Source organism: Ammospiza nelsoni, chromosome 2, assembly GCF_027579445.1.
Source record: "Ammospiza nelsoni isolate bAmmNel1 chromosome 2, bAmmNel1.pri, whole genome shotgun sequence".
In the NCBI taxonomy this organism is placed as follows: Eukaryota; Metazoa; Chordata; class Aves; order Passeriformes; family Passerellidae; genus Ammospiza; species Ammospiza nelsoni.
Genome location: NC_080634.1, coordinates 16,358,980 through 16,386,923, shown reverse-complemented (window position 1 = coordinate 16,386,923; position 27,944 = coordinate 16,358,980). Strand labels below are relative to the sequence as shown.

Below are 27,944 nucleotides of genomic sequence, written 5' to 3'. Positions count from 1 at the left end.
GTGACACTTAAATGCAGCGTAAAACAGCGCGTCACTCTACAAGACATTAAAAAAGAATCATTCAAAGGCACACTGAGTTGTTAAACTGGGTTAAAATATCCTAACAATGAAATTCCCATTAGCAGTGCTGTCATGAACGTTTTATTCAGGAGCTCCTGGAGGAGGCTGCCTTCCCTGGTGCACTTGGATAAACAGGTACGGGGAACTGGGAAGGGAAGGAAGAAGAGAGGGAGTGAAGGAGGCAGGGAGGGCAGGGCAGGGAGGGACGGGAGGTAAGGCAAGGCAGGGTAGGGAGGGAGTGAAGGAGGCAGGGCAAGGGAGGGAAGGCAAGGCAGGGCAAGGAGGGAGGGAGGGAGGGAGGGAGGGAGGGAGGGAAGGAAGGAAGGAAGGAAGGAAGGAAGGAAGGAAGGAAGGAAGGAAGGAAGGAAGGAAGGAAGGAAGGAAGGAAGGAAGGAAGGAAGGAAGGAAGGAAGGAAGGAAGGAAGGAAGGAAGGAAGGAAGGAAGGAAGGAAGGAAGGAAGGAAGGAAGGAAGGAAGGAAGGAAGGAAGGAAGGAAGGAAGGAAGGAAGGAAGGAAGGAAGGAAGGAAGGAAGTGTCGGAAGGAAGTGTCGGAAGGAAGTGTCGGAAGGAAGGAAGGAAGTGTCGGAAGGAAGTGTCGGAAGGAAGTGTCGGAAGGAAGTGTCGGAAGGAAGGAAGGAAGGAAGGAAGGAAGGAAGGAAGGAAGGAAGGAAGGAAGGAAGGAAGGAAGGAAGTGTCGGAAGGAAGTGTCGGAAGGAAGTGTCGGAAGGAAGGAAGGAAGTGTCGGAAGGAAGTGTCGGAAGGAAGTGTCGGAAGGAAGGAAGGAAGGAAGGAAGGAAGGAAGGAAGGAAGGAAGGAAGGAAGGAAGGAAGGAAGGAAGGAAGGAAGGAAGGAAGGAAGGAAGGAAGGAAGGAGGCAAGGCGAGGCGAGGCGAGGCGAGGCGAGGCAAGGCGAGGCAAGGAGGGAAGGAAGGAGGAAGGAAGAGGCGAGGCAAGGAGGGAAGGAAGGAGGCGAGGCAAGGCGAGGCAAGGCGAGGCAAGGCGAGGCAAGGCGAGGCAAGGCGAGGCAAGGAGGGAAGGAAGGAGGAAGGAAGGAGGCGAGGCAAGGTAGGGCAAGGCAGGGCAAGGAGGGAAGGAAGGAGGCAGGGCAAGGAGGCAGGGCAGGCAGGCCACGGTCCGGCGGCCGCCATGTCCCGGCGCTCTGCAGCCGCCCCGTGCGCCGGCGAAGCTGCGCATGCGCGGCCGTGTGGGCGGCTGCGCGTCGGCGGCGAGCGCCGCGTCCAATGGGGGCGCGGGGCGTGCGCGGGGCGTGCGCGCGGGGGGGCGGGCGGTGCTGCGGGCAGTCACCTGACGGCGCGCGCCGCAGTCGGGCCGCAGCCGGAGCCGGGAGCGGCCGGGCCCGGGCGGCGCGCGGGGAGCGAGAGCGGGCGGCGTGAGGCGGCGGCGGCGGGCACCGGGCACCAAGGTAAAGCCGGACCGCAACGTACGGGCCGCTGGCGGGAGCGTGCGCGGTGAGGGGTTGGCGGCGGGGTAGCCAAGGCGGCACCCTTCGGGCGGAGGGCGCGGCGAGGCGGGGGTCGCGGCGCGTTCACGGGGGTGGTGCCGGTGCTGCGGCCTTCTCCCGGTGCGGGCCGGCCGTTCAGGGTTGGGGGTCCCGCCCGCGGGGGCGCCGGGGCGGTGGCGGAGGCGCTTCGTCAGCGCCGGCACCGGCGGCGGCTTTCCCTTGGCAGTGCCTTGCTGAGGGTTTCCCCCCTTTCCCCCGAGCCCGCTCCTTGCTGAGGGTATTGCTCCCCTTGCCCCGAGCCCGCTCCTTGCTGAGGGTTTCCCCCCTTTCCTCCGAGCCCGCTCCTTGCTGAGGGTATTGCTCCCCTTGCCCCCAGCCCTCTCCTTGCTGAGAGTATTGCTCCCCTTGCCCCGAGCCCGCTCCTTGCTGTGGGTATTGCCCCCCTTGCCCCGAGCCCGCTCCCTGCTCGGTGCCTTGCTGAAGGTGTTGCTCCCCTTTCCCCCCAGCCCGCTCCTTGCTCGGTGCCTCCCCCGGCTCGCAGGGTGCCCTTGTGCCCCGCTGACCGAGTGTCCCACGCCGCGCTGTCCTTTCGGTGCTGTGCGAAAGGAGCGGCTCAGCCCCGCTGGGAGATCGGCGGGATCCCCGCTCTGCCCTGCAGCTGGTGTTTCCCTTTGGGGGCAGCCGGGGAAGGTCTGCGTTAGATTGTAAACAACGAAATGCAAATCCTGTCCGTCCTGTTCTGTGCGCTGAGATCCTCGGCGTGCTTTGGGGCTTGGTGGAAATGTAGTAATCGCAAAAGAACAGTTACCCCTTTTAGCCTAAAATCATCTACAACTCGGTCTTCCAAATCCTTATTGAACTAGAAAAGGAGGGAGAAAGTGGTGTAGCAGTAAAGATAACTGTACGTGGAGTAAATTTTGACGACACGTTAATTTGAGGCACTTGAGGAAGGCAGTTTGTGTGAAAAACATCTGGCTGCAGTAATGGAGTCATTTCAATTTACTGTAAGTGAAGGTAATGCGGCACTCAGAATGCTCTGGCATATAGAGTCAGTTCTTTAACCTCAAGTATTACACCATACAGTAAGAAAAGAAAGGACTATATTCCTGTCAACTTGATGAGTCTGAATTAAACCATCTGAGATAGATCACAACATACTGTTTGTAATATGAGTTTAACTTTAAAGATTACTTAAATAGCATAATTACTCTTGGGTGCCCTAACTCAAGTGAATAAGCCTGTATGTGTCTAGCAAGCAGTGAGGCCCCAAACAGGCAAAGAGAGAAACAGTTGTCACTGAAAACTGAGTACCCACTGTGTTTTTCAGAAGGGCTCCCTTTGACCTGGCTTAGTAAATCTGAAAAAAAAAAAAAAAAAAGTTAAATCCCTTAGTATTTGAAATTCTTGAGAACTTCTAGAGTGTGTTTTCCAATTTACTTCAAAAAAGAGCCTACTCTTGTTGTCTGGGTTCATCTTGTGATGTGAACACAACCATAATAAATGGGATGTTTGGGAAGTTTGTTTTACTAGCACACTCCTGGTTTTAACTAAAATGCTGAATTACAGCTTTAGCTTCAGCTGTATCTTTGAGTTTATGTGTAAAAATGTGGAAGATCTTAATGTGCTAAATGTTTAATTGCTTTTAATAGGTTCTAATATTCTTATGCAAAGGATATTTTGATCACCAATAAATTTCTTATGATAGAAATGGTCTAGTATTAAAACCCATAGCCTTCACGTGATCCTTTGGGTCAGGTGGGCACTCTTGTTAGGTGTAGAATAGACAGGTCTTTGCACATGAGTTCTGTAAGTCCCAAATAACTCTGCTCTGTGGTTCAGGGGAACATAGCTCAACAAGCCTCCTTGTCATTGTCATCCCCACCTTCCACGTTTGATAACCAGCCTGTTTCTATAAACACTTCATGGGTTTTCTTTTAACCACAGTCCTGTCCCTCTCCCTGCCCTGGGCAGGCTGGTGTGGGGACAAAGAAGGGTGGTAGATCAGTCAGAGGGTTCATGTTTGTGTCTGAATGCTGGCATTTTAATTGTCCTGTAGAATTTGACCACTGAAAGGTTCATGGGGAGGTTTTGGGGAGCAGGAGAAAACCCTGTGGCATTCATAATGTGAGTCCTGTTTGTATGCAGTCCCCAGTCAAAGCAGAGGTAGTGTGTTAGTTGATGCAAGTGTGGGTAGGAACAAAACATTGAGTGAGCCAAAATTAACTGCTGAACCCATCACTGAGTTGTGTAGATTCAGTGGGGATAACCTGTGAGGATCCACCTGCAGGTTTCCCTGCCCCCACCTCTAATTCAGAGCTAAGCAGTCTGGAGAGGGGACTAAAAGTGATGGCAAGGCTTACTTTGCTGTAACAATCAAAGGCTGCACCACAAGTCACTCTGTTTCCAGCAGTATGCAGTGTTTTTTGGTTAAGGCACTCCTTAAGGGTGGAAGAAAGTTTTGTTGTTATGAAGGGAAAATGTATTTGGTGTAAAAGTGAGTTAGAAGGTCAGAGGAAGGCTCAACTGACCGAAAACCTACTGAAGTTTTAAAAAGGGGAAAGTGTGCTGTGAAGGGTAAATTGACTTTAGAAGCATTGGTGAAATACAAATAAATTGAGTTTAATCATTAAACATACTTTGGAGAGTGAGAGAGGTGTAGCCTAGGGTGTCAGTGACTAAAGGTCTATAAATGAGAGCCTGTGTCTTAAAGAATATTCAATTAATCTTAAAAATTGTGTTGAGATCCTTTGTTTGTGACTGGTTTTATTTGAACTGTTAACATAATGTTTGTAGGTGTTTGGATTCCAGTGTTGGCCCACTGACAAACACTGTGATAAGTAAATATATGGCACTTGCTTGCCCTGTTCATGCTACTTTTAAGGCCATCAAATCCCAGAATCCTGGAGTGCTTTGCATTGGAAGGGACCCTAAAGATCATCCATTTCCACCCCCTGCCTGAGCAGGGACACCTCCCACTAGACCAGGTGGATCCAAGCCCTGTCCAGCCTGGCCTTGAGCGCTTCAGGGATGGGGCAGCCACAGCTGCTCTGGGCAGCTGTGCCAGGGCCTTGCCACCCTCACAGGGCAGAATTGTTTTAATAGCTAAACCTGCTTTCTTTGATTTCAAGCCGTTCCTCCTTGTCCTGCCAGTCCAGGCCCTTATCCAGAGTCCTCCCCAGCTCTCCTGGAGCCTCTTTAGGCTCTGGCAGGGGCTCTGAGGTCTCCCTGGAGCCTTCTCTTCTCCAGGCTGGACACCCCCAGCTCTCCCAGCCTGTCTCCAGAGCAGAGGGGCTCCAGCCCTCAGAGCATCTCCGGGCCCTTCTCTAGACTCATTGCAGAAGATCCATGTCCTTCTGATGTCGGGGTCCCCAGAGCTGGAGATCAGTATTTCATGTGGGAGCATCCCAAAAATGCTTATTTACAGGTCAGCTAGTAAGATTGCGTCTTTTGACATCATATGTCAGATAGGAAATAATCTACAGTTTCAGGATGGGAAGACTGAGACAGTTTGATGTAATTTGTTGGAGACATTTGCTGGACCTTTATTATCTGATGCCTGCTCTAGTGCATATATATTTTTTTAAGCTTTATTATTATATATTGTTAGTTCTGATAAACCTGTGCTGTTCTGTTTTCATAGAAATGTTTCTGAAGTTCTTTCTGATTTATGTCTAAAACATTTGCAGGTTTCTTTCAGTTTCACATACTATGAAGAACAGTTGTGGAAACAAATCAAAGTTAAACAGATAATGCCAGAAATGAGATTCTAAATATCATTTCCAACCAGTATTTTCTTTGACTTGGAAATATAGCTGTTTCACAGTTCTTTCATCTTGTTTCTTGTGTCCTTCTAAGTACATTAAATGGTTAACTTAGTATTCATCATACACATTTTGACATACATACTTGTAAATGGACTGTGGTAGTTATTCAGATGAAGTTAATGATGTGGTTTGTGTAACTGTAGCCATGAGTGGGATATGTAGCTCTAAATACAAAGGTGTTTGTCCTTTAAGCAAAGGCAGGAGTTCACAGTAGAGTTTAGTTGTGCATGCTTTACTTATCCTAAGTGAATATTATATTATCTAACCTAGTTCTTATTTAAGAGAACATAAAAGCATTTTTTACTTGTATTTTTGAGGTGTTGTGTTTGTGGTTATTTCTGTTGTTGATAGGTGCTTTGGGGGTTTTTTTAAGTTCTTTAGAAAGTCTGTGCATTGTTATCTTTCCAGAGCAATTCTCTGTGAATGCCAGCACAACTGAAGGGCTGTAAGTGATGGATTTTTTCAGAGGAGTCTCTGAAATCCCTTCAGACCTATTTCATTTTTTAGCAGTGAAACAAACCAAATCCCACATCATGATTTTCATCCCTGATCCAAAAATTAAACAATTAGCGTCATCTAAAATAATGGGCAAGTGCAGAGTAGTCTGGGATTTGTTTGGCTTTGATACGGACTTTGTGTCATCCTCTGGGGGAAGCTTTTCAAACTTCTGTTCTTTGGAAAATGTCCATGGTTACATGGTATCACTCTCTTTTTTCCTTTTAAAATCATGGCTTCTGGAGGCTTGTGACTACTGGCATTCTCAGGATCCCCCTGCTCTCCTTCCCATGTCCCAGTTTCTCCTACAACTTGCAAATACTGAGGAAAAAAAGTGTGTATTCAGCCTTAAAACCTGGAAAACAAATTAAGACACTTAGCACAGACTTAAGGCTTGTCAGACTTCCGTGATTGTTTTTAATACTCACTTGTAACTTGACAGGAGTCCAAATGCAGTGTTTGAAATTATGCTACAAAAATACAAACTAGTAACTTTTTAAAATCTCATATAGGTAATTAAGCTGTGAATAATATCTTCCATGTGTTGGACTAATAAAGAAAACAATTTAGATTTGTGACTCTGCTAATAACTGAAGATTAAATATACTTTCTTCCTAAAGGAGCAAGCATTGTTCTTGGGCAGCAAAGCTTGCTTTTTGTGCTTTTATCACTTTTTCCTTTTGCAGTCTTTTTGAAGATGAAGCAATGAACATGCACACTAAAGTGCTTGTTCATTCTTTGTCAGCACAATGTGAATCAGCAGCTATTAACCACTGCAGGCATTCATCTGTAATATAACTGTTTCCTTAAAAGGAGAGATAGCTGGGGGCAAGGACAGAGAGATAAAGCTGTAGAAAAAAAGCCTTTGCAGTGTTTTGAATGAGCTGTGTCTTATCTAAACTGTCTTGTTTTAGCAGTAGTAAATTATAGTTGTTGCTTTGGACTTCACGTGTATGGATGACAGAGCTTTTTTTATAGGCTAAGTAAATGTAAACCCTGAGAAAACTGATGGAATGACTGACCTGCTAGAACTTATTCAGTAGATCAGCATAATAGGGGTAGCACCAGGAGTTTTGTTTTCTCCAGGCTGTATTTTTGGGGGTCTACAATTGTATTTTTGCCAACTGAGGAGTTTGTAGTGTTCCAAGAATACAGGTATTTTAGAAGCATGGTGCTAACTGAACAGACCCTTATTGTCTGCTAGATGATAAATTAATCTTGCTAGTTTTACCATTTTTGTGATCACAATTGAATTTTCATCTGGGTGCCCAAGTTGAAGCAGCTTGGAGAGCAGTGACAGCCAGGGTGTGTCCTGCCTGGGTCCTACAGCCACCAAGGGCAGCTTTGCTCTCTGCTCTCTTATTTCCCACCTTCACCAGTGTACAAGTGACACTTTCTGTGATTGCTAGAGAGGATTGATACCCAGTGTGCTCTTGCTGGGTGCTTGTCCACTAAGGAAGGACTGAGGAACAGGGTTTTGTTTACATTTTTATAACCTTAAGCTGGATCATGTATGGAAATTATAGATAGTTGCAGATCAGAAAAAAGCCAGACACGTGTAGACTGAATCTATTTGGGTGGTAGGGCTGCATAATTGATATGTGAGTCTAGGAATAAAAGGCTAGCTCTTCTTTATAGGAATATCTGAATTGGATTTATTCACCAATAGAAAATAAGAGGCTTTTGCTCTTTAAAAGAACGCTGAGCTCATAGGATGTAACTCTTGTAGCTCAAGTGGTTTTGCTTGGCTCTTGCTAGAACTATGGCTTAAAACAGAAGGACCACAGATCCATTTTTGCTAGTTTATTGCTCTTAGGTATGTTACAAGTGATGGTAACAAGGTAGATTCCTGTGTTTGATTTGGCAGTGAGTTTTTGAGACGATTGTTGGGTTTGGATCCTGGACTGGGTCAAATAACCCTGGACTGGGTTAATTGGATGCCTTTGGATGAGTCCTCTCTTCTTCAATGTGCAGCTGGAAATTCCTGGTCACAGAGGAGGCCCTGCTGGATAGGAGTAGCTGCTCTGCAAGGCGTACTGCAGTGCCAGGTCCTCAGCTGAACAGGAGAAGAGGGACAGTGTCAAAGGATTTCTGTGTCAAAACCTCCTCTGGTTTACGCTGCTCTTCAGTCTGTTGGTTCCTGAATTTGAAAAACCTGTAGTTTGGAGGGGGAAAAAAGAATTTAGAAGACAAACTTTGATATGAGGAGATGGATGCTGCCTCTGGATTTGGTGTTCCCAGTGCATCTTGGTGACCATTAGATACTGGAATTTAATTTTCCAGGACCTTGGATTTAGCACGAAGAGTGAAGATTGTAAAGTGTAATTAGCTGTTCTTCCTGAAAGTCTAAGTTTTCAAAGTAATAAAGATATCATTGATTTTCATGGGTTTCTGTGCTCTGATTTAGTATTTTTAATGACACTTGAAACATTCAGAGTGTTCAAAAAGCATTTTGGTAAACATATATACAAATGTGTGTGCTTTTGTCAGCTTCAATGACAGTTTGATGCCTTTTAGCTTCCTTCAACTCTTCCAGAACACTTATTTGTCCACAAGATGTTGAGTGCCCTCTTATATGTGGTGGTGGTGCTGAGCTTGGATGAAAGTTTGTCTGCCTTGTGTGGGATTTTTGTGTGGATGAGGAATACATCACATTATTTTGAGTTCTACTCTGGCACTCTGTTCCTGCTCTGGTACTTTATCTGCACTGGATACATTCCTCAACATTGTTACCTCTCTTACTACTATTTTTCTTCTGTAACTTAGCAGGAACAGTTACTTATAGCTTTAGCTTTGCCTGATTTCAACCATCATGATTCTCATATTTGTAATATTTTTTTTAAACTATCAATGGTGAGACTTCATGGTTTATCTGAGGATCTGCACCAAGTGACTCTTTTATATTTATCTTTATTTTCCAGTCAGCTAGTAAAGAGCAGTAATTGTTACCAGGTATAAGCACTCAGATGAGCAAACCTGCAGCCTAATTTTAAAGTACCTTACACTCCCTGTACCTCACTATTACCTTCCTGTAATAAGGTTATGAATGACTTTGAATGCATGAGAAAAATGAGCCTTGGATGAGATGTATTTTACAATGAGTCCTGGTAAGCATCTTGCTTTGGTCTCTCTACTGTGTACTTAAATGTGTATTCCTTTTTAAATGTGGCTGCAGTGCTGATTGCCATTAAGATAAGTATTTATATGTTCTTTGGAAATAAATAAATATATATATATATAGCCATTTAGATGGAGAGACGTCTAAATTTACTGAAGATGTGGCAATTTTGCAGGTAACTGTTGGGCATAATTTTCATAATTGTATACTAGTAGGGAGAAAAAATGGAGTTACTTCTCTTAGTTACTTCTCTTTGATAAAGCAGAATAAAGTTTTCTAGCTGGTACTTAGGAGGAAATATTTTTGTCCTTATGCAAAACATTATTTATCTCAAGATCAGTGATAAAGAATGAAAGCTTTGTAGTAGCAGGCTTGGTTGTGTTCTCAGAGCAGAACTCGATTGGTTGTGCTTCAAGTGTTCATGTAGGTTTTGTACTGGCATGTGTGTCTGCTTATTTCACAAGCTTTTTTAATTTTCAGTCTCCAGAGTGTGAGGTTATTAGGTGTGCAGGGTTTCAGGTGAGAGGAATTTGAGGAATGCTCACACTACTCGTTTTCTTCCACAAACTGGGCATTTGTAAGTGAGCTTTCATGGTGTTGCTTCTGTAATCCTTCCAACCTGTGCTATAAGAACTATTTTAAGTTTTGCAAGATCTTTTTGGGCTCTCCATATTTTTTATGGCAATGTCTGCTACAAATATGTTAAATAATATTCTTGCATGGTTTTTTATCTTGGCATCTTTTGCATTCAGTCACATGGTTGTTGGCACCTCCTTTGTGAGCAGTGATTTCCACATACAGTCAGCTGCTTGTGGAATACTTTTCTAATTTATCTGTGCTTACTTTTAGTTTTCCTTGATTGAAAGTTACTTTTAAAATACAAATAGCATTATAGGAGTTTTAGGCTGCTTTCCAAGGATGTGATTTGTTATTATTGTTTTTAGTATCAGTTTTCCTTTTTAATACCTGGTTGCTGATATTAATAATATTTCTGAGAGTGGAAAAAAGAGCCTGATAAGTAATATTTGTAGAAAATTAAATTACATTAAATGGACAGAAAAGCCTAGAAGGCCTGTCCTCATGACAGTTGCAGCACAAACTTGTAAGATTAAATGAATTGTTTTCTCTGCTTCATACCTATGCCCCTCTTTGTCCACTCAGTCATAAATAAAACCGATTTTAAGAATTCTGAGTTCTAGAACAGTTACAGTAGAAGAGAAATTAAACCATTTACAGAAGAGATGTACTTTTTCTCTTTGCTGTGACAGGAAGTGTTCTTGTTGTGGATGTGTGCAGAACAAATCTGGTTATAGAGAGGTTATTTTGTTCTCACACTGCTGTGGAAAATCTGGTTGGCTGTTGTGACAGATACTATCATAAATGTGTAACCCTGCCCTTATTACACAACTGGAAAACAGAATTCACAAGTTTGACCTCTGTTAATTCTTAAGTGTAACAGCTTTTTACAGTGGTTGCATTTTCTCTTTCCCATTTCATGCTTTTGTTTTCACCAGCATTTTCAATTTTCTGATGCTTTACCTTTGGATTTCTTTTTACTGTATTCAAGTACCTAAATTTTACAAAGGCTGAGAGGAATTTAGTGTTTGTGTGTAGTGTAGGAGTGGTATTTTTTTATTTTCTGGAGTTTTTTTAAAGGCTCTCCTGAAGTTTGAAATGCCTGTTAAATGCTCCATGCTGTATTATGGATACCTCAAACTTGTCATCCCGTTTAAATACAGAGGGGACATAACTTGGCTGGTGAAGTCCAGTTAGGAAATACAACATTCTGTCAGAGTAAAGTGTCAAATGGAGTTATGCTCAAACTAAGTATTTCATTCACTTCTCAAGAGACAGAAGGTAGTGTTTCAGTGTTGAGTTTTGGTTTTTTTGGTGGGTTTTTGGGTTTTTTTGGCAGCTGAAACATTGGAAGCTTTCCCTCAGTGTTCCAAGTTGTCCACAAGCTGTTTTGAATGGATGGTGTGTGTCTCACAGAGATAAGTGAGAAGGAGGGTTAACTCTTCCTTGCATTAATTTGTCTGTATCTATAGAAATAGAAATAAACTAGTGTGCCTTTTAGCCTTCTGCGCTATGGAAGTGTAATGAACTGAACTGGATATTGGAATTGATTATTTTATCAGGAAAAACCCAAAAGCAGCATTTATGATATGTGTTGTCTGTCTGAGGGCTCTTTCTTCATAGAAGATAAGAACACTTTAAGGCTTGTCTGACTATGGTCTGCCTCATGGGTTTGCCTAAGTGTTCACCCAGAATATGTGTCTGTAGTACTTCCCTGTGCTCCCCACCACAGGGAAGATTTAGTGGATTTAGTCTGCAATTTTTCTGGTTTATCCTCTGTTCCCTTTTGGAGTTTTGGGTTTTTTCACCTTGTAACAAATACACAGTTATACTTCATTAAACTCTGTGTGCTGTAAGATGTGAGCAATATGGTAAGTTAGGCTATAGAGCAATCCAGTTAGGAATATATAATTTATATTGCACTGGTTACTTCTCATAAGCTCTTATAAAAGTAGAGTTTCATGAATAGCAGTTCCATGAGGAATTTAGTTCCCATGTAAATTGACTGGAAATTAAATATTTCCTAAGTTTACGAATCTGTAGTTTTGTTATTAGGTATATGAAAACATTTAAACTGTTTCCTTGCAAAAATAAGCCCTTTAGGATTAACAGTGCATGGTATATTGCACTTTTCTCTGCCACTTCTTAGAGGGAAAAACTCAGGTTTGTGGAACTTCAGGGATTTTCCTCTCAAAACTTCTGTTTTCACCAAACATGTTGGTGAAGTTAAGCAGTGTTCCATAAGGGAGTGGGGAAGGCAGGGAGTGCTGATGTGCTCTGCACTTCTCTGGGGTTCAGACTAGTGTTGTGCTGCTGTTGCCACTGGAAATGGGGATCTTTTTCTTCCTCTTTCTGTTCCCAAGTTCCCTCAGAATGCCTGTGTGCCATGGGAATAGCTGGGGCAGTGAGTAACCAGGAGCACAGCGTGGTTGCTTTTTCCAGTGTGTTTAAATCTGTCCGTGCCCTGTGCACTCCCCGTGTTGTGAGAGTTCCCCCACACCTGAAAGCCGAGGATTTGCACTGGCTACAGTTTCGTTATTGCTGGGAGCTGGCAGCGGCAGCAACCTCTGTTGGGCAATCGAGGGATGAGGCAGCGCCGTGTCAGCTGCAGTGAGCCCGCACAGCTGCGCTCAGTTACGGGAACTCCGGGCTCAAGTGAATCTCAATGGTGGCTTTGTTAAGGTATAACGTGTCCTAGGAACACCAGATTTTCTTTGCAGGATAATTCCAAATCTGACTTAAGTGGTTTCTTGATTGAGCAAGGACACTTCTTCATAATCTTTTTTGTTCCTTTTAATTGGAAGAAGGGCTCAATTGAAAGTGAAATATGGTGTAAAGATCAGATTTGGAAATACTTTCAAACTTTGCACTCTCTAGCAGAACTGCCTTCTCCCTAGCCCTTCTATTTTTCTGCAAATTTAAGAATCTTCAGAACCATTATATATTTCAAGGTTTAAAATATTGTATAACTTTAACTGTTTATTATCCAGTGATTACTATTATTTTAAACTTTATCAGAAAATAGACTATTCTGTTGCCAGGTGATCTGAATCATAATGATCCACTGGGAAAGCAAACTTGCAACAAGTATGACAAATCAAGTAGTCATGAAAGAAAAGGGAGAAAAAAGTTTGCATTAAGGCAGTTAGACAATTCAAATTTTAAAAGAAAACTCCAACCTACTAGAAAATCAGGGTATTTTACCAATGCCTGATTGGTTTAGCAGACAAAATACTTTTGAAACAAGACAGAGCACATATGTTTCAGTCTGCATTAGGCGAATCAGTAAACAGAAGTAGCTCACATAGTATTTTGGTGAACTTTAGTTTAATGCATTTGTTTTATTTCTCTTTACATTTTCATAGAGTTAAAGATAATTTCTAGGTGTTACAGTTAATTTAAGTCTCTGAATCACTTGGCTAAGAAAGAGCAGTTCTTTATTGCTGAAGTGCATTTTTTGGTCTGTGAGATTTATAAAAGCTGTGTAAAGATGTACATATCAAGGTTTGGGCACTGTGAATGTCACAAGCATGCGTTTATTTGAAGTACTAATTTGAAGAATTAGACCAGAACAGTGCACGTTTATCATGCCCATGTTTCAGTACCAATGGGTTCCTGTCGGACATGACTTTCAGGGGTACATTTTCTTTGCTCCCCAGGTGTGAAGCACAGAAGCATGCTTTCCCCTGAGCCTCACACCCCCAGCTGTGATACAGAATGTCTCTGAGTGAGAACAACAGCGTGGTGTTTGCCTACGAATCCTCAGTGCACAGTACCAATGTTCTCCTCAGCCTGGACGATCAGCGAAAGCAAGACATCCTTTGTGATGTTACTGTGCTAGTGGAAGATCAGCGATTCCGGGCTCACAGAGCCGTGCTTGCAGCTTGCAGCAGTTACTTCCTCTCCAGAATTGTGGGCCAGGTGGACGCTGATCTTATCATCACTTTGCCGGAAGAGGTGAGTGTCACTCCCTTCTGCATTCTACCTGCCTGTGCTTCTAATCTGCTTTGTTCAGTTCTCTCTTACAGGAGGCTGCTTGTAACTGACGATTTAGAGTAGGGGATTGAAGAGCTGAAAGACACCAGCCCACAATCTGGGTACCAGAAATATTTTTTAAATCAAGTATTTAATATATATTATATTGTAAAGACTAACTGCTGTCATCTTGGTCTGGGGTCTGTTGGTTTTTTGCCAGTGTTTTTATTCTTGGACTTTCATCCCAAATAAAAATTAGATAAATGACTACTGCAAGAGTTGCTTTTCTAGGTCAGTCACATTAAGAGTCTTTCTACAATTTTTTTCTTGCTCGAGCATAGGTAGCCAGAAATGTGTAAGAGAAAGTGAAAAGAGTAGAGGGTTTTTCCCCTCTTGATCATTGCAGTTTTTGCAGTGTTTCTCCCTTAAATAGAAAGAAGGTACAATTTTAAAATACATTGCATTTTTTTCTTTCAGTTTCATTTATGAATGCTACTTATTTGTAAAGCCACTTTGGTTTTGTTGATGTTTTGTTAATGTTTTTGTTTGTTGTGTATGTTAATGTTTGTTGATTGTTTGTAATGTTTTTGTTTTGTTAACTACACTAAGTCTGAAAGCATGGTGACAGCTTATGGATAAACTGTCTTTTACATTCTACTTCCCCACATTATGAAGGATGAATTAATGTGGTGGTGTAACCTCCAAAGCATATTTCAAATGCTATTTTAAGAATTCTTTAGGAAGGTCATAAGGGTTTACAGAGAGTTTTAAAGGACTGCTCTCTGTGCAGATCTCATCAACTTCACTTTATGTGTTGTGTTCTTTAAAAAGAACATACCAAACAACTACTAAAAAAACCCAAAGTAAACAAACCCTCAACTGATTCTTGAATTGCATTAATAATTCATTATTTTGCAGGCAGAAGGATTCAGTGTAGTTAATGCACTGATATAGTGCTTTATTTAACATAAAATACTGATCATTTCAGTAAAGGCAGGGAGCAGAGTGTGGACTTGAGTTTGAGTATTAATAGTGGACATACTGCTTTATTGTTCATTTGCAGAGAAGAGGCTAAAGGAAGTGTCCTGTAGTTGGTAATCTGTTTGTGGGATCTGTTTGTGGCTTTCTACTTGATTCCTTAGACATTGTTTCATGTGTAGAAAATCTTGCACAGTTTCTAATGATACAGTTTTTGTTTATCTCTGGGTTCCTGGATAGGCAACTGTTGTGAAGACATAAATGTTCAATTAAAATCACTTGTTCTAAAGGGGCTTTAAACTGAGAATTCTGTTTGGTGTACCATTTTTGAGTGCCTTTCTTCAAATCTATGGGAAGAAGGAAGGAGTAGGTGGCTGTAGTAGTAAATAATCATATGTGGTCAAACTCCTTTTCTTCAAACTTTTTTCCACAAATGGTGCATAAGACTAAGTGATTAACAGTAATTGCTCTTCAAAAACTACAATTAAATACCAGCATCATACTATAGAGTAATTAGTATACAACTTGCTTTGAAATATATCTTTGTGAGTTTGGAACCTAGTTACTGATTTTCAGTATACAGCAATATTTTCTGCTTTAAGCACTGCGTTGTGAGAATGTTTTCTTAAGAGACCGATCACAGTAAGGAAAACTCACAAAATGTGCATTATAAAATTGTATCAGAGTAATTATTTCAGAATGAGTTTGACCAGGTTTTCACAATAGAACAAGTCTGCTGATTTTGTCTTGTGCTCTGTCCTGCTGGCAAGACAGGTAAATTTGTGTATTTCTCTGCTTAAACCCAAATTGACCATACTAATCTTTTTTTTTTCATTTGTTTTTGTAATAGGTAACACTTAAAGGATTTAGTCCTTTGCTTCAGTTTGCATATACAGCAAAACTTGTTTTAAATAAAGACAATGTGTCTGAAGTTTGCAAATGTGCAGAATTTTTGGGTGTACGCAACATTGAAGAGTCCTGCTTTCAGTTTCTCAAATTCAGATTTTTGGACTTCCAGGAATGTCCTAGGAAGAAGTGTTGCACGCAGCATTGTCAGAAAGCAAACCCTAAAACTGGCAATGTGGATGATGGAGACCTAGAAATAAATGATGAAGTAGAAGCTCTTCTAGAAAAGGAATATAGTCAAATTCCTGACACAAAGCCCTGTAAAGATGAAGAAAATGCTAAATCATTGCCTGTTCTCCAAAATAATGCCAATCAAAATTGTGATCCTGTACATTTAGAAAGGGGTAGTGCTTCCAGCTTATCTTCCCAATGCCCAAAGTATAGAAAATTCCAGAAAGCATTTGGAAATGACAAAGTTAATACTTCAGAGTCCAGTTCCAGTATTAAAGATGTTCAGGTACCCCCATTTGCAGCTTCTCTTGAGAAGGAAATACCTGATAATAATGATGGCATGCAAAAAGCTCAGGAGTGTGTGCCTATGCAGCTGATCTCAAACTGTGAAGAGACTCAGGTAGAAATGGAGGAAGGGGAAGAAGGCCTTCAGAAAAAAGAAGAGTCAAAGAGAGATTCTGTAACTCGGAATGTGTCATGTCCTGTGGAGAAAATGGATCTTGCTGCTTTCCCCCAAAACTCTGCTGCACCTCATGGACTCAATTCTGTGTCTATTTTACATAGTTGTGAGCAATATGGTAACTTGAATTTCAGTAGTATGCAAAACAGCACAGTCTTAGCTGAAAAAACTGTGTCAAGTACTGGAGCTGGAAATGACAAAACTGAAAGTCAAGGTAACCCATCTTCAAAGGTGGATTTGTGCATTAGGGAAGCCACCAACATCACCTCAGCTGGAGATCGAAGCAGCGTGGAGAGAGAGATAGCAGAGCAGCTGGCCCAGGGCTTCTGGAGTGATGTTCCCAGCACAGATGCCTGTCAAGTACATTTGCCACCTTCTAAAGAGTACTCAGAGCCCTCCTGCTCGGGGAAAAAATCAGAGTGCCCGTGGCTGGGGATCAGGATCAGTGAAAGCCCTGAACCTTGCCCTCAGCGAACTTTTACAACACTGAATTCTGTCAATTGCCCCTTCATAAGCAACCTGAGCACTGAAGGATGCTCCAACAGCTCTGAAATAAGCAGTGGAGATTATGTTCAGGGACAGCAACAAGAACAGTGTCCCTATAACTATGTGATAAGTCTGGGAGAGGACTCAGAGACTGACACTGAGGGGGACAGTGAATCCTGTTCAGCCAGAGAACAAGAATGTGAGGTAAGAACATCCTGATGTATCCTTTGCTTCCCAGTCTTTTAAGGCCATATTAAAAAGTCTGAGTTTTTCTGTGTTTTGTTGTTTTGGGGTTTTTTCTGTGGCTGCTTGTTTTAAAAAGTCTGGAACTCAAAACTTTAAATAACCATTCAGAGGTTTATATGGAAGGTCACTGTTAATTCAGGGAGACTGAATAAAAGTATGAAAGTATTTTTGGTCAGATACTGAAGTGTTAGGTGCCTACATATTAGATCTTTTAAGGCTTTTCTGGAACAACTGTCAGAAAAGGTTGCAAGCCTTAAATCAAGGCATGAAGGTTCATTCTTAGATTTTTTTTTTCTTTTATCTGCTTCAGTTTAGAGTTTTATTAAATTCTAAACTTCTTGGAATGTTTGTTTAATAGAAATTTACCAGTTTTCTGAGGTGTGGGGTGAAGGTGAGAGGGAAATGATACTTCAGATTTAATGTGAAGTGACAATTAAGCTTTTAAGCTGGCTTCAGTAGCTGTAATAAGAAGGAGATATTGTTATAGCTCCTTCTCTAGCACTAAGTGATATACCTGGAACAATTTCCATCTCAGTTCTTAGAACCATGGAATTGCAGTGTAACTCTGCATGACAGATCATACAGTGTTACAAAAATTCAGTTGTTCTTAAAGCACTGAAGTTTTTGTCTTTCAAGATGCAGGGCCTTACTGAGACTGAACATAAGTGGAACATGCCATCAATACAAAAAATCTGGAATGCTAAACAAAAGGCCAGAATTGGTTAAATACATTCCTCACCTTTATGTGACAGAGAAGGTGGTATCACTGCTGAGGACAGTACTCTGGGATTTTTTATTATTTTTTGCCTGTTTGTCACCAGTAGTAGTAGCCAAATCAGAGAAAAGATTTCTCTGTGTTCTTTTTAAACTAAATTCAGATCTTTGACCACAGCAAGGTGACATATTCTGCTACTTACTATACTCAAATGTAAGGATTAAAATAAAATATCTTTAGTTGAATACTCAAAACCATGGTGATTATTTTGTAAAGGTAAATATGTTTTTCAGTATTAGTCAACACTTAGTGATCTCAAATGCTTTTGTAGCTTGGGTGTATAACAGCAGCCAGAGCCTGGTCCTCTGTCTTCTCCAACACTAAAAAAAATAAAAAACAAATATTATAATTTCTATATTTTAAGGAAATGCCTGTTTCAGATGAACTTTTCCTGTAGGAAAAAAAAAAAGCATGGGTATAAAAATGTATGCAGGATGCAGTCTTAATAGCAGCTTTGGGAAAACTTTAGACTATATTAGTGAGTGTTGACCCCTGTTTTGTATCTTACCAAACTGTAACTCATCATCTTAGAGTGGATCACCTGCACGTTTGATGTACACACAAGTAGCTTTCAGCCTACTCTGTCTGCTTGTAAGGATCTCGTGTAAATGTGCAAATACTCTATGGCACCTGTGCTTGAGCTCCTGTAGTTGAATCCCCTGGATTTTATCCCATCATCTGGTGGTTGTGTTAGTTTGCTCTTGTCTCTGAGGTGTAGGAATAAAGATGAGTTGTGTGGTAAAGAATGCTTAAAATGGAAACTTGAGTTGTTGGTGTTTGTATATATCAGTTCCACCTTGGATTTACAGCTGTGTCTCACGTTCTAGGTAAAACTGCCATTTAATGCACAAAGGATTATCTCACTTTCCAGAAATGACTTCCAGTCGTTTCTGAAAATGCATAAATTAACTCCTGAACAATTGGACTGCATTCACGATATCCGAAGACGAAGCAAAAACAGAATTGCAGCGCAGCGATGTCGCAAGAGAAAACTGGACTGTATACAAAATCTTGAATCTGAAATTGAAAAACTGGTATGTATAAATACTCATTGCTCTTGTCATGTCTTTCTCTAAACATCTTGACTGCCTATCTGGCAGTAGCTTGAGACTGGGGTGATTTACTGCTTTTTCCACTCAAGCTTAAACTTTTATCAGTCTTATATAAAACTACTTGATTGCAGTTCTAGATTTTTCTGAGCCTTGCTCTAAAGTACATGCATCTTTCCTTCTCTGGACTTGTTTCCATTCAAATAAAACCTGCATCACAGCATAATTTTTGGTGAATGATGTTTCTGAAACCCATAAGCTTTGAATTGAATTGTACAGAATGATTCCCAGGCTGTTATCCTACACTGCTTTTTGCCTCTTCCCCTTTCTTGCTGCAAGATTTTGTTCCTCAGCTCCTGGTATTGCTCATGATCAAGTGTGCGGTTATGCAATTGTCAGTTGTGTAAGTTCTGTTCTTGGAACACATCAACATGGGCTGGCAAACTGTTTCCTGAGTCTTGGATGTTAAAAATGAGACCCTTGCAGAAAGGCAGAAGATACAGAAGAACTTGGGAAGTTGCTTTCCTTTTTAGCAGTTGCATGAAGATTGTAGCTGAGGAATTGATGCATCCAGATTTCTCAGCAGCCATCTGTTAATATATTTTTTCCTCCTTAAGAAGGCAATAAAAAGATAAATATGTAACTTAAGAGAAATGTAAGTAATCTGAGGTTAAGATTATGTAAAAATAACAAAGGCAAGAAGATAATTGAGTGGTTTTCAGAAAAACAAGTCTTTGTTTGACTCTCATCTCAGTTTCATAGTTGGTCATAACCATGTACACAAAACAGTTCAGTTGTTTAGGACTACTGTACTCATTCTTGTCCATGGAGCATTTTAGGCTTGGTGTGCCTGAATTTGGTATCTGCATCAGCTGGAACAATAGCAATCATGTTGCATCTTTTTTGACTTCAAAGTGAAAAGGAAAGTAAAATTAGAGCCAAATTGCACAGACTGGAAACTTATTTTCTTGTGATCAGCATCTTTCACTGCATCTGCTCCTACTTCTGCAGTGGGGAGATTGACTTTGAAAGAAGGCTTGCAGTGCCATAGAGCTCTGATAAGCTGACAGAGCAGGTTGTGCTCAATGAAGAAGGTGCTCTCTGAGGGAGGGTAATCAGGTGATTGTACTAATAATATCTTTACTGAAGGGAGAAGTTGCATTTCTGACATTTCAGAACTTTTTGCCGGGTTTTGTCATCATGTTGTCATTTCTGTTATGTAACTCTGTCAATATTTTGCAATACCTGGGCAGGGAATTAAAGGTTGATCTGCAAGATTAGGCATGTGGCTGTTTGAGACTAATAATTATAACATAATATCCTTCTTTCTGTGGCCCTGTGCTGGAACAGACTGAATGTCTGCTGTTTGACAGGTAACGCTGTGCAAGGCCTAGATAATAAGTGTTGAGTCTTGAGAACTGTGAGGTGGGGTCTGAGTTATATGAATCATCCTCTGGGCACAAACATGTTCCAGTTGCATATGTTCTTTTCAACTGTGCTGAAAGTTTCTTCAGAAATTCCTGGAAAGACTCTGTTTGGAGGTGTTGACCATGGCTGACAGATCATCAAATTTGTATAAGCTGTACACAAATACAGAAACATCAAGATCTGTCCAGGCATGACTTCCAGGTGGATGGAAGAAAAGAGATGTCATGGAGGAGCTATGTGTGGTACATCCAGGTTGCTTCAGGCATCCTCCTTGTTCCTGTTCTCTGTGTCAGTCATGTCTCAGACCTTTTAGACTTTGATCTTCTCATGGTATCATCTGTAATGCAGCTTTGACAGGGAATAGAACAGTAGCTATAGTTTGACAGCTCTTGACAAGTAGATAATACTCTGTACTACCAGTTAGGAAATACTTTTTCCTGGAATTCCTCATCCTGGTTTTCAGTATGTGCAGCATGTTGTCTTGTATTAGTTTCTATTTGGTGCTGCTTCAGCTTTTTCTCTCTCAGAAGAAGCTTGTGGTGTGTTTCTTGGAAAAGTCCTATATTTGGAACAGAGTGACCCCTGCCTGACTAGAGGCTGGAGACTGACAGCTGGCAAGTAGCTTTGCTGACAGGCACCTTGGGCCCTGGGCAGACAGCAGGCTGGGCAGGGATCAGCAGCATGTCCAGACTGGAAAAAAGCCCTTCAGTGTCCTGGGCTGTGTTAGCAGCACTGCAGCCCCTTTTGGAGGGCAGTGGTTGTTTCCTGTCTTGGCACATGTAACACTGAATTGTTTGCTGGGTTTTCACCCCTCCCAGTTCCAGGAGCACATTGACAGGCAGAAGGAGGTGAAGGCCATTGGGATGGCCAGGCCTGAAGTACTTCTGTGGTGAGAGGCTGAAGAAATGGGGCTTCTACCTGGAAAAGGGGTGGGGAGACCTCATGGCTGCCTGCCCATATCTGTGGGGCAGTCCTTGAGGTTATGGATTCTTTGGTAGTGGGAGATCTTCAGCTTCCTGGGGGAGCACCTGGCAGCAAGAGAACAAGAGACATGGTCTTAAATTGCAAGGGGGATTTCATCTGAGTGTAAGGAAAGTTTTTTCTTCCAGTGGGGACAGGCAGGCAGTGGAGCAGTTCACCTTGGAAGGCTGTGCATGTGCTGTCTTTGAGGGTTTTATGGCATGACTGAGCAAAACCCTGAGCAGCCTGATCTTACCTGATCTCTGTTTGGAGCAGCAGGTCAGACTACAGATCTGCTGAGGTACCTCCCCTCACAAGTGAGTCTGTAAAACTGGAAATCTTATGTTAAGTTCTGCTTATATTAAAGAAAAATATTGTTCAGTGCTGAATCTGTTATCTGGGAGAGTTACCTTTGATCATGTCTTTTCTTCTTCTATACTGATAAAGTCATTTTTTACCTCCCCATATAGCCTTTGCTTATTGACCTTCCAGGTGAATCTGGGTGTTCTTGCTGGTCACTAATGTTCCGTATTTGAGAGCATGCAAGGGCTGCTTTAGGAGATGTTGACTTGTTAGAAACAGCTCTTTCAGAGCCCTGTGTATGTTCACATTCTTTGTACTTTCTCCTGGACAATGGGGTGACCCTGCCTGAGCAGGGAGGTCAGACCAGATCACCCACTGTGGTCCCTTCCAACCTGACCCATCCTTGGATTTTTCACTTGGAAACTTTTAAAATGAGGGCACTTGTGAGGGGGAGCAGAGTAGAGGACAACTGGTCTCCAGAAGAAGATTCTGTAGCTGGAAGAGGATGTGCAGTGCTGCAACAAAAATGTAATTGAGATCTCGTTACATATATTATAGCAGGGTGAGGTGAGAGAACTAAGTACATTCTTTACCAGGAGATTCAAAAGAGCTCTCAGTTGATTATGACCTCAAAACTAACTGACATTTTTTTGTAGTATTAGTATAATGCTGATAAAATAAAACAATAATATTTAAATGTATTAACCTATCAACAGCTTCAGAAGGGGGGTGAGGAATTGATGCTGGAATAACTATTTCTGCATGTTCATGTTTGTTTTAAATAGCAGTCCAGATAATTTCATCAGTCCATAATACACAACTGAGTGCCTCTACATACCCAAAAGGTATTAGATGATCTGCCTAACAGAATGGGAAAGATTATTCTGGTTAGTATTGAAAAACACCTGGAGCACAATGCAGGGATCAGTCACAGCCAGCACAGCTCCAGGAGGGGAAAGTCCTGCTTGTCAAAACTGATTTCCGTGTATGACAGGGTGATCTAGGAAAGCTTTCTCCAGGTGTTTTTCAGTAGGTGTGATCCTCCTGGACTTCACCAGAGCTTTGGACAGGCTCTCCCAGGATCCTACTGAACAGAATGTCCAGCCCACAGCTGGGTAAACACATCATGTGGGGGAGAGCAGCTGGGTCCTGGGTCAGGAACAAATGGTGACAGTGCCTGGGTGACATCAGTGGGGTTCTGCAGGGCTGAGCCCTGTGCTCCCCACCCCCTTCATTAACAGCCTGCACACAGCACTCAGTGGAACACACCCTGAGTTTGCCACTGACACTAAACTGGGAGGAGCTGTCAGCTCCCTCAAGGGCAGAGAGGCCCTGCAGAGAGACCTGGACCACCTGGAGACTTGGACAGTCACCAACCACGAGAGGTTTAACGAGGGCAAGAGCCAGAATCTGCTCTGGGACAGGGCAGCCCTGGCTGTGAGCGTGGGCTGGGGAAGGAGAGGCTGGAGAGCAGTGCCATGGAAAGGGACCTGGGGCTCTGGTCCATGACCAGCTGAACAGGAGTCAGCAGTGCCCTGGCAGCCAGGAGGGACATCCATGTCCTGGGGGCATCAGGGACAGCATGGCCAGCCAGGCAGGAGGGGACATTGTCCTCTCTGCTCTGCTCTGGGGCAGCCTCACCTCGAGTGCTGGGGCAGGTCTGGGCACCATGGTTTAAAAAATGGCATTGAGCCATTGGAGAGCATCCAGAGAAGGCTCATGAGGATGGGGAAGGGTCTGGAGGGAGGAAATCTTATAAGAGGTGACTCTGGGCATTTGGTCTGTTCAGTCTGGAGAAAGGGAGGCTGAGGGGAGACCTCATTGAGGTCTTCAGCATCCTCTGGAGGGGCAGGTGCCAATCTCTTTGTGACCAGTGACATGGACTCAAGGAAACAGCATAGAGCCCAGTCATGGAAGGTTTAGGCTCCCCATAGGGTGGTTGGACACTGAAACAGGTTCCCCAGGGCAGTGGTCACAGCACCAAGCCTGACAGAGTTCAAGAAGCATTTGGACAAAGTTCTCAGCACAGGGTGTGACTCCTGAGGTGTCCTGTGCAGGCTCAGGAGTTGGACTCAGTGACCCTGATGGCTCCTTTCCAGTGTGGCGTATTTTATGGTTAACAGCTGCTCCCAGTATGCTGACAAATAGAAATTTATTAGCCAAGTCCTCTTTCTTCTAATTTTAGACAAAAAGAACTGGCAACAACTGTTCCTCTTGCCAAATGTTGCCTAAACTTAATCAGTTCTTTCAAAAAGAAGTTGTAGAGGTTGCAGTATGAGGTTTCTCTGCAAAAGGGGATATGAGGAGGAGTGAAAATACAAAACTTTCCAAGAGTGAATTGACATAACAGTAGCTATGTAACACATAGTCCCTATGATTAAAACTTGAAAACTATTTAAAGCCTTATATATCTTCAAAACTCTATCTTCTTTTAATTAATTAATTACAGAATTAAAAATGTATGTGTTGTGACATGTTTGGATTCAGGTTCTTTGTCCTTTTCATTCAACATCTTCATGATGGTCTTGGTTGTTTCCTGACCTTTGTCATTTCATCATTTGACTTTATTCAAAAAGTTGTTTGTTTCCATGATTAGTTCTTAGTTATCAGTGTCTTTTCATCTTTAGCCAGTTCTGTCAGAAGCCTCAGAAAAATTCACAACATTGAAGCCAAATAAAAGCTTGATTTAACACAGGCTACATTTTTCTACTTGATATTTATTGAGTTGCCATGTGCTTGAACAATCCTGCTATGTTATCTCAAGGTTGTTAGTTGTTGACCACATCTTCTTTCCTTTACCTGTCTTAAATTTTCTATCTAATTTAGGAACTATACTTAACTCCATTGTTTGTCCTGTTGTGGATTTGGCACTTCTTGAGAATGGAAGTTACTTTCACCTAGTGGAATAGTATCTATAGTTAAAATATGATATTTGATTTTTCAGCATTTCAATTTTAAAATATGAATCTCTATGAACATTGCTTAATGTTTGTTGGCTCATTTGTAATGGTTTGTGTTATCCTCTAGAACTTGTGTTTCAGGAATATTTACAGTAAGTGCAGCTATGTTTCATTTGCTCAGTAACTACAAATTACTCCTTTGTCTGCCAGTATGAGCTTGGAAAAAGCTGCATATCTGAAAAACCACATCAAATACCTTACCTGATGGTATTTCCAGAGAGGTTAAGATTGGCCTTTTGATATGTGTTTGATTGTGTTGCTGCTTTCTTTCTTAATGCCAAATTACTTCTGTTTCAGCAGACAAGAGTATTTAAAGTCTTGGTTTAGCTTTGCTAGGAGCGTAGTTCTTATGTTGAAATGTAGACTAAAGTACTGTTTTTCTTTTTGCAGCAAAATGAGAAGGAGAATTTGCTGAAGGAAAGAAACCACATTTTATCAACTCTGGGTGAGACAAAGCAGAATCTGACTGGACTTTGCCAGCAGGTGTGTAAGGAAGCAGCCTTGAGTCAAGAGCAAATACAAATACTTGCAAAATATTCTTCTTCAGATTGTCCACTCTCATTTTTGTTCCCAAAAAGAGAACAAACTGCTCCATCTGATAGTGAGCTTGTGGTACCAGCATCTGTAGAATCAGCAAATGGTCTTTCAGGTGTCACCCCCACAGCAGAGCAGAGTTCCTGTTACCAGTGTGTCAAAAGCGTGTGTGAGGCCACATACGACCAAGGCCAAGAACTGCACCCGGTTCCTGCCAGAACATTGGAGCAAACATCACTCCTGGAGCCCTGTGGGCAGAGCAGTGGCATCACAGACTTCTGCCAGCAAATGACTGACAAATGCACTACAGATGAATGAATCTCTCCTTCCCACTGCCAGCCTCTCAACATTGCAACTAGAAGTGGGATTGAGCATTATTGGAATGTAACTTACTAAGTGAGAGAGAAGATAGAAGTTTAATCTTTTGAAACAAGCTTTGGGTTTGTTCTGTGTAGTTCCAGAAGGTAATTTGTATGTGTCAGCCTTGGAGCTTTTTCTGTGTGGTGATGCCAGGGAGGGTTCAGGAAAGCTGTTGGAAAGTACGAATTCCATGCACAGGTGCTTATTTGTGAGGAAGTTTTGTTCATGTGTAGAGCAGCCTACTCTGATTTATGCCACAGTACTTAATGCCACTCTGCATTTTAAGGAAAGCCTCCTGACAGCTGTTGATGCACAATGACTTCTGTACCTGGAATTCTTCTAAGATTTCTTTTTTCCTGGTGAACAAACCTTAAGAAGCATACATAGCTCTGTAAATGTTCATTTTGTAGATGGGCTGAGTTACATGACAGGATGAAGAGATTTTGAGAAGTGCACTCTGGAATAGCTCCTTGCTTCCTGCTGTTCCTCTCCCTGTCCCAGAGAAGACTAAATTAAAGTAGTGGGCTACTACTACTGGTAGTAGAATTGGTTAGTAGTAGGCTTTTATTGAATCAGTGGTTTTGTCTTGTCACTCTAGTCCAGAATTAAAAGAACTGGAGCAGCAGAGGGGCTGCCACATTCTGCTCTATTCTAAATTTAGTGGGAGGAATAACAACATGCTGTGGAAGGCAGAGATCTGAAACTGGTGCATTCTTGGATGAGTGTGCATTGAGTCCTCTGGCATCTGAATCCCATAGGCTTGTTAAAACTCACAGCTGTATTGGGACTTCCTGTCCTAGCACCTTCAGGCTTGCTGCTTCTTTGTGGCAAGTTGGAATCTAAGTATTGTGAAAGTCTAAGGACAAACTTTTTTTTTTTTTAAGGTATTCAGGCCACATTTTTTTCTTTCAGTGCCTAACTGCCTAAAGTAAGTTACAAATATTTGTTCTCTGATCACTGGGACCAGTAAAGTTCTATTTCAGAATCAATCTTCAGGATACTTTATGGCTAAACTTGTAGTATATTTTCAATGGCTTGTGCTATTAGCATAGATATATAAAAAGTTTATTGAAGAAATGAGCTGGAGATATTTCCTTTATTACTTTGTGAAGGAGAAATTCAGCTGCTGAAAATAATCCCCATTTTCTAGATTTTTACATAGCAGTGGATGCATATTGTTTACCAATGATGCTTTGTTATTTAGATGCTATTCTCACACCAGAACTAAGTATTGAACCTCACCACAGAAAACTTTGGGTTTGCTGGTTTACAAAACATGAAGAATCTTGTACAAGCCAGTGGAATTCTTCATTTCCTACCTCAGAATGTGTATTAGCTTTTTGTGTCTTTGTGTGCATGTACAGTAGGCAGCAACTAAGCAATGGCCCTTGTAAATACTGCTTTTCAGTTTTACCTTGCAGCAAGGCACAACTTGTTCTTGGCAAGGCTCTTTTTTTTCCTCTCCCCACCATCCATAGGTAACATAGCATTAACAAATACAGTAAGCCACTTATTTAAAACAAAAATTTAAAAATTACAAGATTTCAACAGGACTTCTCATAACCAGCACGCAACACAAATGACTACACTACCTCACCTATGGGACTGAAAGTTGATTCAAATCTCTGGTGAATCCTTGGATTTTCATCATATACCATTACTTTTTTAAGGGAAAAAATATGCTGATGCCTCCTAGCTTGTATAAATCACAATGCTTGCAGTAATTGAAATTCAGAAATAAATACTACATGGCAGACATCATGATAATTGGATTGAAATTCTTTTAAATGACATAATTGAGATATGATGATCCTGTATATGTATTACTTTATGAAGATTTCTGGGCTTTTTCTTCAGTTTCTGTAGATTCCTGGTTAATTTAATCCTGTCTCCCTCCCATGCTGCCACCTTGAGGAGCATTTTGCTCTTACCTCTCCATTTTGTTTAAAAAGCAAACCAACAAGAAACAATACACAACAAAATTCAAAGCCCAAACCTCTACTGTTGATAACTGCTATTACTTTTAAAGCTGGTGATATTCTGAAATGACGTGGACAATGGCATTAAAACATTGTCCTAATAGTGCACCTAGTTGGACATGGAATTCCTTGGGGTCAGTCCTTATTCTAACGAGGTGGAGCATCTTTGTAGGGAATGGCTGTCTGGGAGCTTCTCCAGTGGCCCAAAGCCCTGACACACTTGGCTGCAGATGTTGGCAGACAAGGTCAGTGATGAGCAAGTGTGAGGCTGGAATATCCCTGAAGAGTTGTGCTCCACTCTGGAGTATGGGGATCAGCCACAGCCTGAATTCCATAGAGCTGATGGTGGAGGGATTCCAGGGCAGGAATCATGGCAGTCATTGACCTATGATAAAAGTAACATCATGTTTTTAAACCTGATAGGAACTTGATGAAGTGTGAGAGTAGGATTTTGCCTGACCAGCTGCATCTAAGTAATTTTTAAAATATTTATTTAATGCCATAGACCTACAAGTTGCATGTTGACTTCTATAAGCCTGTATCATCAACTTGCAAATGTTACGAATGAATGACAATTTTATGATACAGAATTCTCAGGAAAATGTTTTTGGAGTTTGGTTTTATTTTTTTCTCTTCCAGTAAAGAAATACTCGTTTTTGAAATTGTAAAATACTTTGTTAAAGCATGTTTTAAAGTACTTTGAACAGACTATCTTAAAGCCATATGGGTATGATGGCATACAGATTGTAAAATAAACAGATAATTACAACAGTGATTTTGTATTTTTCATAATTCGATATTTTCTAAGTCTGCAATAAAAACCACTATCCTTTCTACAAA

At 41.7% G+C, this 27,944-nt stretch overlaps 2 protein-coding genes across 2 annotated transcripts; one reads left to right on the top strand and one right to left on the bottom strand.

Moving 5' to 3' along the window:
- Window positions 1-31: 31 nt before the first annotated feature.
- On the bottom strand, window positions 32-2,994 carry LOC132087561 (collagen alpha-1(III) chain-like). Its single transcript, XM_059493917.1, has 4 exons — window positions 2,959-2,994; window positions 2,330-2,380; window positions 1,238-2,213; window positions 32-36 (listed from the first exon to the last, which is right to left on the bottom strand). The coding sequence occupies exons 1-4, from the start codon at window positions 2,992-2,994 to the stop codon at window positions 32-34; spliced, it is 1,068 nt and encodes a 355-aa protein (XP_059349900.1).
- On the top strand, window positions 1,391-27,944 carry BACH1 (BTB domain and CNC homolog 1). The gene is made up of 5 exons (XM_059466436.1): window positions 1,391-1,482; window positions 13,194-13,491; window positions 15,338-16,714; window positions 18,359-18,565; window positions 24,622-27,944. Exons 2-5 carry the CDS (start codon window positions 13,252-13,254, stop codon window positions 25,081-25,083), a joined length of 2,286 nt encoding a protein of 761 aa, XP_059322419.1. The 5' UTR covers window positions 1,391-1,482; window positions 13,194-13,251; the 3' UTR covers window positions 25,084-27,944.